This window comes from Kryptolebias marmoratus, linkage group LG11, assembly GCF_001649575.2.
Source record: "Kryptolebias marmoratus isolate JLee-2015 linkage group LG11, ASM164957v2, whole genome shotgun sequence".
Taxonomy (NCBI): Eukaryota; Metazoa; Chordata; class Actinopteri; order Cyprinodontiformes; family Rivulidae; genus Kryptolebias; species Kryptolebias marmoratus.
Window position 1 is genome coordinate 10,468,857 of NC_051440.1, and position 14,378 is coordinate 10,483,234.

General features: G+C 44.8%; 1 protein-coding gene across 1 annotated transcript in view; it reads left to right on the plus strand.

Moving 5' to 3' along the window:
* Positions 1–14,378, plus strand: part of LOC112450195 (CUGBP Elav-like family member 2) — a 19,801-nt gene that overhangs the window by 2,275 nt on the left and 3,148 nt on the right. Inside the window, exon 2 of the mRNA XM_025003727.2 lies at positions 10,202–10,398. Coding sequence (XP_024859495.1) covers positions 10,202–10,398 — 197 coding nt within the window. The remainder of the gene's footprint in view (positions 1–10,201; positions 10,399–14,378) is intronic.

The following is a 14,378-nucleotide window of genomic DNA, read 5'->3' on the forward strand; positions in this document are numbered from 1 at the left end:
GCGGGGGGAGAGAAGCGGAACTAAAATCGAGCTGAAAAAAAAAACCAAACAAACAAAAAAAGATGTCGTTTCTGCCGTTTTACTTCTGGCGTTTCTGCAGAGGTCTGGAAATGAGCCCCGTCCTGAAACGGTGACAAAGAGTCAGGTGGAAAAATGAAAAAAAAGGTAAAACCGGGGGAGAAAAAAAACGGGCGGACGCCGGATATTTAAAGCTTCCTGATGGCTCCGTAATTGGTCTCACGAGATCCCTAAGTCAGCCACAAACTCTCCGCCCTTCACCACAGAGAACGACGGGAACCGAAAAAACATCCTATATTAAAGCAGCTTTTTATTTCTTTTTTTTTTTGACAGCTTTAGCTTTTTTAAAAATTTTTTTTCTTTTTTACACTTTAAAGCTTTTAACAACCTAAAAAAAAAAAACGTAAATATTTAGTGCGGACCAAGATTTTCAGGACTGCAGCATCTTGTTTATAACTTTAATTCCTGTTAATAATTTAAGAACTGCCTACATTATTAAAAGGATTAGAGGAGGAGGGGGAAAAAATCCCAATATTGAAGAGATCTTTGAAGGTTTCCTATTTATTTATCTGTTAAAGCCTTTAAAGCTGCTGTCACCATGTCCCTGTGGAAAAGTTTGAATTTCGGCCCCAGATTTCTTTGAGAGACAAACAAAAACCCCTTTGGATGGCTTGGCGAATACGAGGCCAGGCCGTCCTCGAAGAAACGCACGCCGCCAGCCGCCGTTAAGGCCAGAGTTTTAGAACTAATGCTGGGAAATGATGGCGGCGTCGGCCGATTAGCCGCGGTGGCCGTTTTAAGTGGAGGTTGATTCCTAACGTTGATCAGGTTTTCATTAAAACCCATTTAATGGTTGATCAGTGGGGACAACTCTCGGCTACTTCCACGCCACGTTAGGGCCGACTTATAGCCATTGTTGCGTATTGCTAAGGTTGCTCATCTGTGGCGGCCATCTTGAACGGGACTCCATGTGAGAGTTTTGTTCAAATCTTTTTTTGGAGGCTCAAAACCAGTTTAAAGCCATAACAGCTGTCAAAATACGTCGTTTTTCACTGGTTTTGACTTTAACGTGAATACTTCCAACAGTTTCTACATCGATAAATGACTGGGGGTTAATGTAACTCAAACTCATCAGGGTTTTTTTTTGTAAAACTTTGTAGGAAAACAGTGCATATGCCTCACCTTTGTTGATCAGTTATGGAAATTCTCCCGTTAGAGTTGGGAATATCTCTGCATCTGATTTTAGCCATAACTTTAGCTTTAACTCCCTCCACCGCTCCATTTTTTTCCTCATGTCTCCCCTTCTGTCGACTCGCCCCCACAGCTGTTAGCCGTCGTTTCTTTTCAGAAGAGAGAAGAAGAGCGTCACCTTTTCTCCTCCCGCCTGGCGTCCCTGACTCTGTCGTTGTCCCTCTGACTCCGTTTACATCCGGGGATTATTTAATCCAGCTCGACATCGCGAGACTGTCCGATGTGAACTCGCCAGTGTTCGAGCGTAAACAAACGGCTTGTAGTTGTTGGCAACAAAACCTGACTGTGCTGTTTTTGCTCGTTTATTCTGAATTACGCTGTAGGCTTTTGGTCGTGGACGGTCAGCGTTTAGTGGTTATTTTCACCGTCGACGTTACATCACGAGAGCGCCCACTTTCTCGAGGAAAACCCGCCATTTAAAAAAACAAAAAACAAACTCGCAACCGCAGCGTTTGCGACTTGCAAAGCGATGCCACGGTGCTGCGAGGGAGGTCGACGAGGACGTTTCAGAGCGTTTTGCCTGACGACAGAATTCAAAAAGGGACTCAGCCTTTTTGTGACTTCATCTTAGTCATTTACCCGCAGGTGGTAAGTTTCAGGGCAGCCGCGCTAAGGCGACCTGCCCACATCGAGGCGAGAAAACTACCGAGACCGCGTAGGACAGAGCCGGGTCGAATTAGGGCGAAGGACTGCTGAGACTGGACAATCGGAAGAAAACGCCCCCTCCACCAACCCGGGGGCTCGAACCCGTGACCTTCTTGCTGTGGCACTTAAGGTGCTAACCACTGACGCCTTGACTTCGAACTGTACGCGCGAGTTCTGCACAGCAAGGCCCGAAAGTAGCTTCACCTCCAGCAGCAGCTGCGAAATGCTGCTTATTCATGCCTCCAACGGGCCCCACTCCTCCTGCTCCTGCACCGAAGCCCCACCGCGGGCAGCCGGTGATGAAGCACAGTCAGGATCTTCATGTCTCCAGTCTCAGGGGGTGGGTGGGTTTAGGGGGGGGCTCTGGGGCTTGTGTTTCCATGTGGAGGGGGCTCTCAGGGCAGCATGGTGCCTCAGACTTTTTGTAGTTCAGACCACGCCTCTGCTCCACTGCAGCTCGGTGAGACAGCGCGGCTCGCTGCTTCTTCTTCTTCTTCTCTTTTTTTTCACGCTCTCTCGCAGACGAGAGAGAGGAATAAGGCGGACACCGGTTCCCCTCCTCCTCCTCCTCCTCCTTCTCTCCTGCACCTTTTGAAGAGAAGGCCCTCCCTCCCCGCCTGCACCTGCTCCTCTTCGTCTTCCTCCCCCCGTCGTCTCGCAGGACTTCACAAGCCTTCTCGCTCGGTCGGCGCGGCCGTCGCTCCTCATTGTTCGACGGTGTTTTTTTTTTTAATAAATTTTTTTTATATATACACACACACACATTCGGAGCATGACTTCGACGTACAACCTGGATTTCCTCCCGCTCGCAGAAAGTCGGTTAATGACTTCGAGCGACGCAATGTAAGTAGCCAATTCTGTTCGCTCGAACAGCCCAGTTCTGCGGGGCGAAGTCTGCGTATGTGTCGGCGGAGAGGCTGCTAAGCTAGCGTTAGCCCCGCTGCTAAGCTAGCGTTAGCCTCGCTGCTAAGCTAACGGGAGCCGCTCACCTGCCAGGAGTTTCAACTTGTTTGTCAAAACTTGGAACTAAAATGGCTGCAAACGTCGCCTGTTTTATTATTTTATTTCTTTTTTGGTTAGACGTAACATGGAGTCGGTAACAGTGGCGGGCGAGCCCAGCTTTCGGGGTGAGGGTGGGGGCGGGGGAGCGGTGAACGCAGTTAGCTTAGCCGCGTTATTTGAGACTGCGCTGGGGCGCCAGTCAAGTGACATGTGCTTCCGGAGATCACACGTTTCGGTATCGGTTCGAGGGGATAAAAAACAACCTAAATAAACCAAACTAGCTCGTCCAGGAGGGAGTCTTGTCTTCAATATTTGCCTTGGAGGAGTTGGGACAAACACATCTGGTTGTTTTGTTTTTTTTTGTTCCTGTTTGCTCAAAAAAGGTGAACAAGTTCTCCGGAGGCGTCAGATATCTGATAATAAAAAAGGAAGTGTCACTTCAAGACGCTTTTAGTTATATTTTTATCTGTCAGAGCCGACGGTGAAATGCAAATACTGCTTGTTGACGCCCTGTTCAGTGTTTCTGCTGTCTTTCTTTCTCTTTTTTTTTTTAGCAGCAGCTCGCAGACATGGGAGCCCCCTCCATGTTGGATGTGCCCCGAACAGCAGAAAACACGTGGTTTGCTGCTCTTATTGAGCCATTAATGGAAATCTTGTGACAAGACATGTAAACAAGCTGGGGGGAGAAAGAGAGAGACGCTCTCTAACATTTAGCAATGGTTTGACAAAAGCAAGAATGAAGCAACACAAACAGAACTTTTGTGTTAGTGTAGGAAAAGTGCTCTCCTTTTAGAGCATATTGAGGTTATTTATGTACATATTTCCCCCTTTTTCTCGCCTTTAAAGCGCACCAAAGGTGAGGAGAGGACCCTGCTTATTTCGTTTTCTCGCTATGAAACACTTGACCACACATGAAACTCGGATCGGATAGAAGTGAAGATTTGAGAAAGTGATGTTTCATGTAAATTAAAACGCGCGGTTAAAGTGGGGGGTGGGGGGGGGAAACCCAAACGTGGACGTTTGGCTGATATGAGCTTTTAAATTCTTAGGATTTTGGTGAAGACCGGTCAGCTAATTTCACATTATCTTTGTGTTGTTTATCTGTGTCTGTCAGGAGACCGTAACGGGTAGAAAAAGAGTTGTTTTTTTTGGGGGGGGGCGTCCAGAATGATGTAAAGCAGGAAAGTCTGGTTTATGTAAGCGCTGGGTCTGAATCACAGTAAGGTTTGTGAAATTCCAAGCGTTTTAACCATTTTTTTTGTCTGTTTGTCTCGAGATAGACACTTAAATTCAGGTTTAACGTTGTGAGTTGTGCAGATAGCTGCAGAGTTTTTGAGCTGTACTTTTGGTTTGTCTCTCAGACGGCTGGTGGGTGTGTGTGTCCCCTCCCCTCCCTCAGAAGAGAAGTTTCAGCGGCGTACCAAATGACGTCAACTCGACAGAGCTGTGTTCAATCGATTTATCTGATTGGATCTTGACAGCCAGGCTGTCCGTCAGGGCCTGAAAGGGATCCTCCTGAAAGCGGGACAGCCGTAGTCGGGTCAGCTCAGCATCACTGTAATCCCTTTTGTTGCGCCCAGCGAGCTGTGGATCAGCGGGAAACGCAGGGTCTTTGCTCCGGGTCTGGGGGCAGCTCGAGCCTGCTGTTCTGCTTCCTCCCTTTTTTTTTTTTTTGCTGTCGAGAGGGGGGTTGAGTGCTGTGTAACCAGATGTTGAAGGCCGTGAGAACGAAGGGGGGTTCAGATCTGGCTTATCACCTGTTTCTCAACTATTGCAGCTGTTTTTTTTTTTTTCCTCTCTGAGGTTATAATTACAAGGCTAGCTGCCCCGGAGCCACATGAACCGCCTTGAAATTCTCACAATCGTGTCCTTTATCTCCAGTGCGGGGTGGCTTTTGATTGAAGGTTGAGCAACTTCTGCAACTCCGCAAAAAACACAGAAACTAGGGTGAACATGATTGTGTAACTCCAAACGTCAGGGTTGTAGAATAATCAATATTCGGCTCCCACGCTACTAGGAAAATGTCCACCAGAGGCACTTTTAGGTTGAATATCAGCCTGAGGTTTCCAAGTTGGCGTTTCTTTCAGTAAATATCAGCTGCTTCAGGTCAGTCTGCTCATGATTGAGAGGTTGGAGATCTGTTGTTGACGTGAAGTGGAGTCGGTCACGTGGTTTTTAAAGAGTCTGTAGTGATCAAATCAAGTGTAGCTTCAACTGATTGACCTGAGAGCATGTGAGAAGAGAAAAAACACGTTTTCTTTTTGGATGAAGCAGAAGACGTCTGCGCTCTTTAAGGAATCGTTCGCAGCCTTGCCTGTTAATTCGGCGTATTATGATTACATATTTATTCCGGGAATGCGTTATGCAACTTGAAAATGAGCAGCACTTTCTGATAGCGCTCCAAACGGGGAGACCGAAGGCACCGGCACAGAAAAGTTAAAACTTGTTGAGTGGCTGCTGTTCGTTTTTTTTTTTTTTTTTTTTTNTATCTCATGAACTATTGGACAAATTTTAATGAAGCTTGCAGAAAGTAATCATTGGATATACTTCTATAATTTTTTTTTTTTTTTTAAACCAGCCCATTTGCCTCGCTAATGTGTGCCTCCACCAGAAGGTTTAAATAGATTCCTCATTTAGTTGGATGTTTAACTGCTGGTCCCTGTGAGCGTTAAATCGGAAACGTCATCCATACCCGTCAGGGACACTCGGCGTGATTACGGAGCTAATGGGGCCCGGCCCCGTCATCAGATGGTGGCCGTCTGTTAACACGCAGCCCGCTCGGCGGCTGATTGAACATGTCCGTCTTCATCAGGGAGAGAAAAAAAAAACGCAACAATGAAATTAAGCCACTTTCAGCTGAATTGGAGTTAATGCTAACAGGGGGAAGAAGTCTTAATTTCTCATCAGAGCAACAATGTGTTGATTAGCTCAACCACTTGGTATGGAAATCGACTGACGGCGCCCCCTCCCCTTTTATTCTCTCGCCTGAAGCGACGTCGGTTTTTAAGCTGCCGTTTTTGTTTTGCCAAAATATAAGTCAAAGCAATTCTTCGTCAAGAGTCCTTCAGCTGTAATGTAAATTTTCTTCCCGTGGCTCGTTCCTTTCTTGCACCTTCAAGTCTGTCAGAAAGCCTTTTACCCTGAGACCTCAAAACTGTTTACCCTGGGAAACACTCCTGTCGTCTTGTAGGTTTACAGGAAATGGATAAAGCTAGAAAAGATCTACTTGACAGCTGACGCGTATTTATTGTCTTTGGAAAACGTAAGAAGCGTCTCGTGTCTAATTAAGGACGTTTGTATCTGGAAAGAAGAAACGGCCGAGGATTAATAGTGAACGGTTCTATTATTGACTTTATATTTGTGTTTCCTGCCAAACATGATTACAAAAAACAGCCTCGGGCGAACGGTCAAGGTTTACCTTTACTTCTAAAAACTAATTTTTTTTTGTATTGAGTTTTGTTTTTAATTAAATCAATACTGTCAGGCATTGTCACAGTAAAAGTGCCATAAAAGCAATTGGTGGTTAGTAATTACATAATGCACTTACAGCCAAGTTTTTAATTGGATATGAAAACATTGGCTTTACGTTTCTGCAGCAGCTATCACATTTCTCTACAGTGTCTGCCCTGCGATGTTTGCTGTGAGCCTGACGGTTGAGGTTGGACTACAGTCCAAACATACACGCTGAGCTTTGAAAACGATGTACGTAATCAGGTGGAATCGCTGCCTTTCTTTTCAAAGCACGCCAAAAATGTCCCCTGTACGCCAGTGGTGTCCAGTCCTGGTCCTGGATGGACTATCCTGCACAATTTAGTCGTTTCCCGTTGTTTCAGCAGGTCTTGGAGTTCTGCAGAAGCCTGCTAATCACTCACTCATTCGAATCAGGTGTGTCAAAGCAGGGGGAAACGTCTAAAACACGCAGGACGGTGTTCCTCCGGGACCAGGATCGGCCGCCGACAGGACACACGCGGTCCAGATAAATCGGCCCCCTCGACGTTTCTGGGCAGCGCGCTCGTAAACGTGCGGCCCGAGCTGCCTGTTGATTTTGAGTGACTCGTCAGCTGCTTCGGGAGCGTCGAGGCATGTCGAGCTGCCACATTGCAGAGCTGTTTGTGGGCGCTCGGCGAGAGAGTTCGCCACTTGGCGAACAGAGTATTTCATTAACTCACCAGATCAATGCTGCTTTTGAATCAGTACCTCGTCCAACTTCGTATCGACGCTGTGTCTGTGTGTGGAGGTTTTTATGTGCTCCTTTTATTACAAAGCAGAGTTTAGCATATTCAAACCCCGACTAAACATTAACTCTAACTTCTAGACCTTTACCCATTTATGTAGTGGTTCGTGTGCCTCCAGCTCAGCTTTATAACAAGTTACAAGTTGATTACGGACACCAGCACGAGTTTATTGGAATCCCAAAGTACTGAAATTAGGATTTTTATGAATATAATAAAGTTGTAATAGCACTTCAGACAATCAGCTGTTTCTAACAGTGAAATTGACATTAAATTCAGCTGACAAGTTTGGTGGATATGATTATGTTTAAACCAATATTGCTCAAGTCTGCTAAGAGACTGGGGTAAATTATTGAAGTTATTCGCCGTGGAAGAGCGCAGCCTGTTTACTGCGCTTCGTCCTGGAGCTGTGCAGTATATTGAAAATATATTGTCATCGCAATGTCAGTATTGCTAAGAACTGCAGTAAATCGTGGGCCTTTATATTTTATTTATATGCGTTTTAAAGCCACACCTGGTTTAGATGATGTGATGAGAGAAAGGGAGGAAACTGTAAATATCACGCAGGCCTATTTCATAATTTGGATTTTCATGGATTTATCACAAAGATTCAATTTAACCTGAAGTAACTGATTTAAAATGGTGGTTATTTGGATTTATGTTCTTGCAGCCCTCCTCGGTATGGCTCAAATCTGCATTTCGGGGAATAAACTGCTTAGTGGCATAGATGGACGTGCTTGTATCGTCGATACGACGCTCCTGAACGTTTTCTACAATCTGAAAATGTGGGCAGCTTTGTGTCCAGCGGAGCCTTCGTGTTTTCCAGCTATTCGTCCCTAATCCGGTTTTCCCAGGAGAGGTCTGCTCTCGGTGTGTGTCGAAGGTTTGATCAGAAAGCCCTCTGCAAAATGGTGTCAGAGTGCCGCCGGCGCGTCACACGCCGGGGCTGAAGGCCTTGGCGGACGAGGCTCTCGGCGTGTAGCAGAGCAGCCCCTCTGACTTGGCCTATTGTGCTGCTGAGGAACGGTGAATAGTGTTCTCCAGCATGGGGCGGGGGGAACAATATGTGATTGTTCCCCCCGCTGCGGCGAAGAAGCCGTAGGTTACTCTGTACCATCGCCAAAGCGCCTGAAGAGAAGATGCGCTGCGAAATCTCTGCCTGCCAAGCAGCCGCTCTTTAAGGTTCAGAGCTCCGCGTTGCTGTTAGACGCTGCTGGGAGGGTGGAGGGTGGAGGGGGGCCATTTGCCCCTCATTTTTAATTATTTTTAATTTTGGAGCGGAGTGGCTCTTGTTGTACCGATGCCTCTCTTGGATTATGATTTGAATAGATATTGAAAGCCTCCAGGAGAGAAAGAAGGCGTTTGCACCGAGGTGGGGGAGTTGGCTTTCAGAAGGACGAGATCCGAAGTGATTTGTTGGCATGTCGTTGAAGTCCCTGAAGGAGTTTGGGGTTTCCGTGGAACGACTGGGCTCAATCTGTAAAGTATGGATGGCTCGCGTCCAAAGGTCTGTGTGCGGCGTGCTTTTTGCTGCAAACTATTTGCCCGTTTCGGTGTCACCCAGGAACCTTTAACACCCAATCAGTACACAATCGTCACCTGTTTTTTTTTTTTTTTTTGGCCTCTTGGTTCAGTGTGGTATTTTTAGTTCGTACCGGTTTGTGTTTTTAGATGTTTTCACGTAATCCACGCAACGTTTCAGTTTCCGTCTTGGTTCCCAGTCCCTCCGCCCCAGTTTGTGTTCGACACCGAGCTGCTGTAGTTGTTTTTTTAGACGCTGGTGTGTATTGATCCTGTCTCTAAGGCTTACCTCCAAAAGGAAACGGCACGCTTCAGAATCTCATTGATCTCCCACTATTACTGTAAAGACCACCCTCGATATAGAGTACAAAAAAAGAGAAATTGTGCTTTTGTGAACATTTTATGAAGTGCTCACTTTCTAAAACCCATAAAATCAGTTTTATCCCCAGTGTGGCTGATGGCTGGAAAGGTAAATTAATAGTATTTCTTGTTGTTCCGATACAGACAAATATATGATTTATCTTATTTATGCACTCATCATATCTCATTGTGAGGGTTTTTTTTTAAATCCTCCCCTCACTTGCACATATTCATGAGACACTTGAGAATTATTACTCAAGAAGACCTATTGCAATGCTGTAACAGCAAATAAAGCTTCCTGATAAGTGTGAATGTGCTTTGAACAGGCTTACGGCAAACAGTGAGATATTTTTACCCTGTATTCAAAGTAGGGTGTGTCAGATATTTGTATTCTTTTTATTTAAACCCATCTTCATCTGCTGCCCTTTGTTCTATTCGTTAGAGCCTCGTTCTCATAACGAATGATTCTGCAAATAAAAAAAAATTGTTTGTTGCGTTAATTTTTTTTCTTTAGATTCTCAGCTTCGGCGTCATTAACACGTTGCTCGAAATAGTGCCTGAAACCACACCGGTTTCAAAACGTGACCTCGTCTCTCTGTGAAATGTCGAAACGCCACAAACTCTGACTGTTTATAGGTTTGGTTTTCTAAAAAGGGCCCGTGTCACTTCCTTTTATGTTTCTTGGAGCTGCCCGAGCTCTCGGCACCAGTGCGACCATTATCATCTAAAATGGATGGGAGGGCGCAGCGGTCTTGCTCCTAGGACTTCCTGTCCATCTTCGCATTAGGTTTTATTATTAGTCCGGAGGAAATGGATGCTCTCACACGAAGTTCAGACGGAAGTGTCGAGCTGTCAGACCCAATTTCATGGACTCAAAGTCATTTTAGGCAATCAAATTAATACATTTCATCATTTTAGTAGCTGTCCCTTGTTGTGTGAACAAAGCCTTCACCCGGAGCAGAACTTGTGACCTCAACATTTCAGAAAAAAAAAAAATTATGCTATCAAATTGCTGAGTCATTTATGGTTCTTGTTGTTTTGCAAATTCACTGTTCGGCCTGTTTTAAGTGAACTTGAAAAGGCGAGGGAAACAATAAAAAACTGATGGAAGATACAAGTTTCTGCACCCTAAAATGTTCATCAGATTTTTTTTTTTTTTTTTTCTCTTGCAGCAACGGCAACGGCAGCAAGATGAACGGGTCACTGGAGCACATGGACCAGCCGGACCCGGACTCGATCAAGATGTTTGTGGGACAGATCCCCCGCTCCTGGACGGAAACAGAACTGAAAGAGCTCTTTGAGCCCTTTGGACCCGTGTACCAGATCAACATTCTCCGTGATCGCACCCAGAATCCTCCTCAGAGCAAAGGTACGCTCAGGTGGGAAGGGGGAGATCTGGTTTGATGTACTTTCTTCTGTGGCATTAAATACGTTGTAGACTTCTTTTTTTTTTTTACCCCACAGTTTAGATTTAATGGGTTTGATGGAACATTTTACTCCATTAACACGGAGTACGATGCAGCTTATCATTAATTTTGCCATGGCCAAGGTGAACACTTGATTTTGACTACAGCGTCTCCATTAATGTTTGATGAATGTTTAAGTAGTTTCAATTTATGGTCTTTACTTTTACATTATAGTAGACGGTGATTACTGATGTTTTTGGGTACCTAATTCCCCGTACTGTAGGTCTTTAGTGTCTCAATTTTCACTTTCACTTTCATGATTTAATCTACTGAAGTAGACTTCTGAGATGAAGATGGGGCAGTCTTGGACCAGTTTTCAGGAATTATTCTGTATCATCGGGTGGTGTTTAGGCCTGGATATTTGCCTCGGGTGTTTTTCTATCAGAGCAGGTAACAAAACAGCTGCGTCTCTGTGGAGACTGGTTGGAGACGCCATCATGAATGCCAACTCATCGCAGCCCAGTGAGATGCCACCTTTAGCTTCAACTATGGCTTGCTCTGTTTACCCGATCAACACCACCTTGTTGGTTGTGACGTAGTTACGTAGTTCTCTGTCCGTACGGAGCCATGAAGTAGGGATGCTCGGAGCAAAAATGGTGGAATATTTCAAACATTAAATTAGATTGTATCACATGGCGAACAGTGATAGTTTGGCCTGTCCATATTTATGGGTGGGAGATAAGATTTGGTTTTTAGACGCGTGGGATTGAGAACATGGAAGACTCTGATTGGTTTAAATAAATAAACAGGTTTTATGTTGATCTGTCCTACTGTAAGAGAAGTTGTCTTAGTAGTAAAGAGATCATAGCTTGCTGCAGTAAATGTTGCAGTAAAGCTTTTTCACATCTTTTTCATCTTTTCTTTGCTAAACCCTGAAAAATGTCTGTAAATAACAGCTGAAGTTACAACATTTGTCGTCAGTAATGACTTTAAAACATTTGGTTTGTGTTTAAATTTCAGCGATTAAAAACAACGCTAATGGCTTTAGTTTTGGTGCTTTTAGTGTTGGGTTAGCCTCTACGCTAATTGTTGGACAGGTTTTGACATATTGTACACTTTATAAGGCATTCGGATATATAACTTAATGTTTATGTTAAATAAGCTTTAATCACCTAAGTTTCAAGATGATCAAAATGCATCTAATTACATTGCAGGCCTCTGAATTGTAATCAAATTGTGAGGTTCCTAAAGACTCCCCCCCTTAGAAAGATTTTATCTTATCTGAGTTATTTATTTATTTATTTTTTACGTCATTGGATTTCAGACCATTGAACACTAACTTGTGTAATTGTAGTCAGTGGTTTTAGTTTGAGGCAAAGATAACAGCGGTGACACAAGTGATCATTTCATTCATGAGGTTTTGAGAACTTTCCTCCTCTGACCCGACGAGGTGGTCGACGAGACATGAACGACAAAACAATGTGGAAACCAACACAAATTGATTCTGTGCTTTAGTGGGGCTGTTTTCTGCTGGCAGAAGAAGATAAAGTTGGTTATAAAGTTGCATGTTTTATCTGCCGGTACGATAAACAAACCGAAGAAGTTGTTGATACCAAAGAAATGGGAAGGAGCTTTTAACGTTTAAAGATTAGTGGGGAGGGAAATGAGGGAGTCCAGAGTTCATCACAGTGACTTTTTTTAAAGAAAAAAACAACACTGTGATCTTAAAGTACCTTTGCTTTCAGCGGCGTCCCCTGCAGCGGTGTATCATGCCTGTACACGCAGTCCAAACTTTGTTAATGCTCAGAGAAGAGACGACTCCGTCAACTCCTGTGTCGAGGTTTCGTGCAGAAAATTATGATTATGGGTTTTTTTACGGCCGCGTGTCACACCTGTCGTCGCTGTCGTGCCGTTTGAAAGAAGATGTGTTACTTGACTGCAGCGTTCCAGTAAGACATCAGTTGAAGCGCTCACCTTTTTACTGATGGCGCTCAAGTTGAATGATTCGGTTTAGGCTGCCATTGGGGGACGGGGGTGGAAAGTAAAAACCAGGATATCTGCAGAGAGCCACTCGGAGTGCTCGCTCGCACATAACTAACTGCGGGTAAATAAAGTGCTGGCGTTTGTTCTGATGAAACCGTTATGGGTCAAAATTTGATTGGTAAATGACTACGTACGGCTGAAGATGATAATCCATCACTTAGGATTAATGTGATGGGACTTTACTTCCTAAATTAACCCCTTTTTTTGTGTTACCCAAGATCACCCCCCAAAATGACTGCAGAAAAACAGATAGTTAATGATTTTAAGTTTTAAATAAATGATCACGAGCAAAAACAAAGAAGACAAATAAAGCTAACCCTCCCTGTATTTCTGATCTCTTCCATCCCAGTAGTTTGTTTACGGAGACAAACAGAAACGGGACGCTTTAGGTTGTGTAATGCACACATAAGTGCTCCTTTTATCTACTTTTAGTAACAACGGTTTCAAGTCTTTGTGGAACAACACAAGTAGAACTGGACGTTTTTTTTGTTTTTAGAAACCTACTGCAGCTCAAAGATCTTTTATGTCGAAACTGCGAGCCACGTTGTCGAGGCGAGGCCCAAATTCAAATAATCAGGATCTTTTTTTTTTTTCCCTCTCATACAACATTCAGCTGTTTTAAACTGAACCAGGAACGGCACCGGTGAAGCTCGTTATTCTCAGCGTACATGTAGGCGCTCAGCACTGCAGTTCATTAAAAAAAAAAGGTTCAAAGCACCCCCCCTTTTCTTTTTAAAGACAGCCCCTCCCCGTTTCTTCAGTGCGTCAGCTGTGATGTCCTATTGACATGTTAATGCAATGTTAATGTATTCTGATAGATAATCTGGCCTGGTCACCGCCGTCTTTAGCTCTCTAAGCCGGCGCGAGTTGAATTCGCTTCAGCGACGGCGTTGCCACACGCTTCTAGCGATGGAGGCAGTTTTACCTGAAACGTGACGGCCTGGTGGGGAAAATCGCTGCACCCTGCACTTCTTGCTTTTTTTTCCCTTATCTAATGCAACTCCACATCAGTGCTGGTTGTTTCACTTTGCCACACTTGTACTGAGGGGGGGGTCATCAGACTTGTGATAAATTCTGGCCACAAAAAAAAAAAAATCATTTGACTATCCTCCGGCGTTTCATTTTTATTATTTTAAGCTCGGTTGGTGTCCAGGCTGAGCAGCAGAGGAGGAGAACACTCAGCTGGTTGTGGAGGAGAAGAGTGCAGCATATTAGAGTTCACCAGCCCTCCCCACGGCCCGGGAGCTCCAGTAACAGAATAATACACACTATGTAGGTCAGAGACGCTGCAGTGCTCCACTTCCCCAACCCAGTGAAGCTGACAGGCTGGAACGCCACTGGCGGTCTGCTGGGATGGGAGGATGAGAGGCTTTTTTTTCTATTTTTTTCACCCTGCTTTTTATTCTTTTATCCCTTCCCCCACCACCTTTTTTTTTTTGCATTTGCTCCTTCCTTTTGTCTCTTTGTTGCGTTGCTACGCCTAAAAATATGTATGTTACCTCTGTTGGATTGTGACTCGATGTGCGGGAATACTCCCGACAGACGTGTCGGTTCTGTGGCCGGGCTGTGTTGACCTGCCGACCGTGCGTCAGTGTGTCGTCCCCCTCGCCCTCCGACAGCTTTCTAACCTCGTGGTCGTCTCCGTGGCCATGTCACAGCCTCATCTAATTCATCACCGTTGAGTTCCTGACGCGATCTCCCACACGCGCGGCGCTGCTGGTGCCAAGAATATCCCGTCACGTTTCAAACATGGCTCCTTGCGTCTCTTCTGTTCTGTAGCAGTCAGGGTGTTGCATTTACTGTCTGTATGTGCTGTGTTTTTAATGTTGTTTTTGTCTCTCCCCCCTCACCCATTGTTTCTCCCCCTCCTCCCTACCCCTTTGTTTTTTTTTTTTTTTTT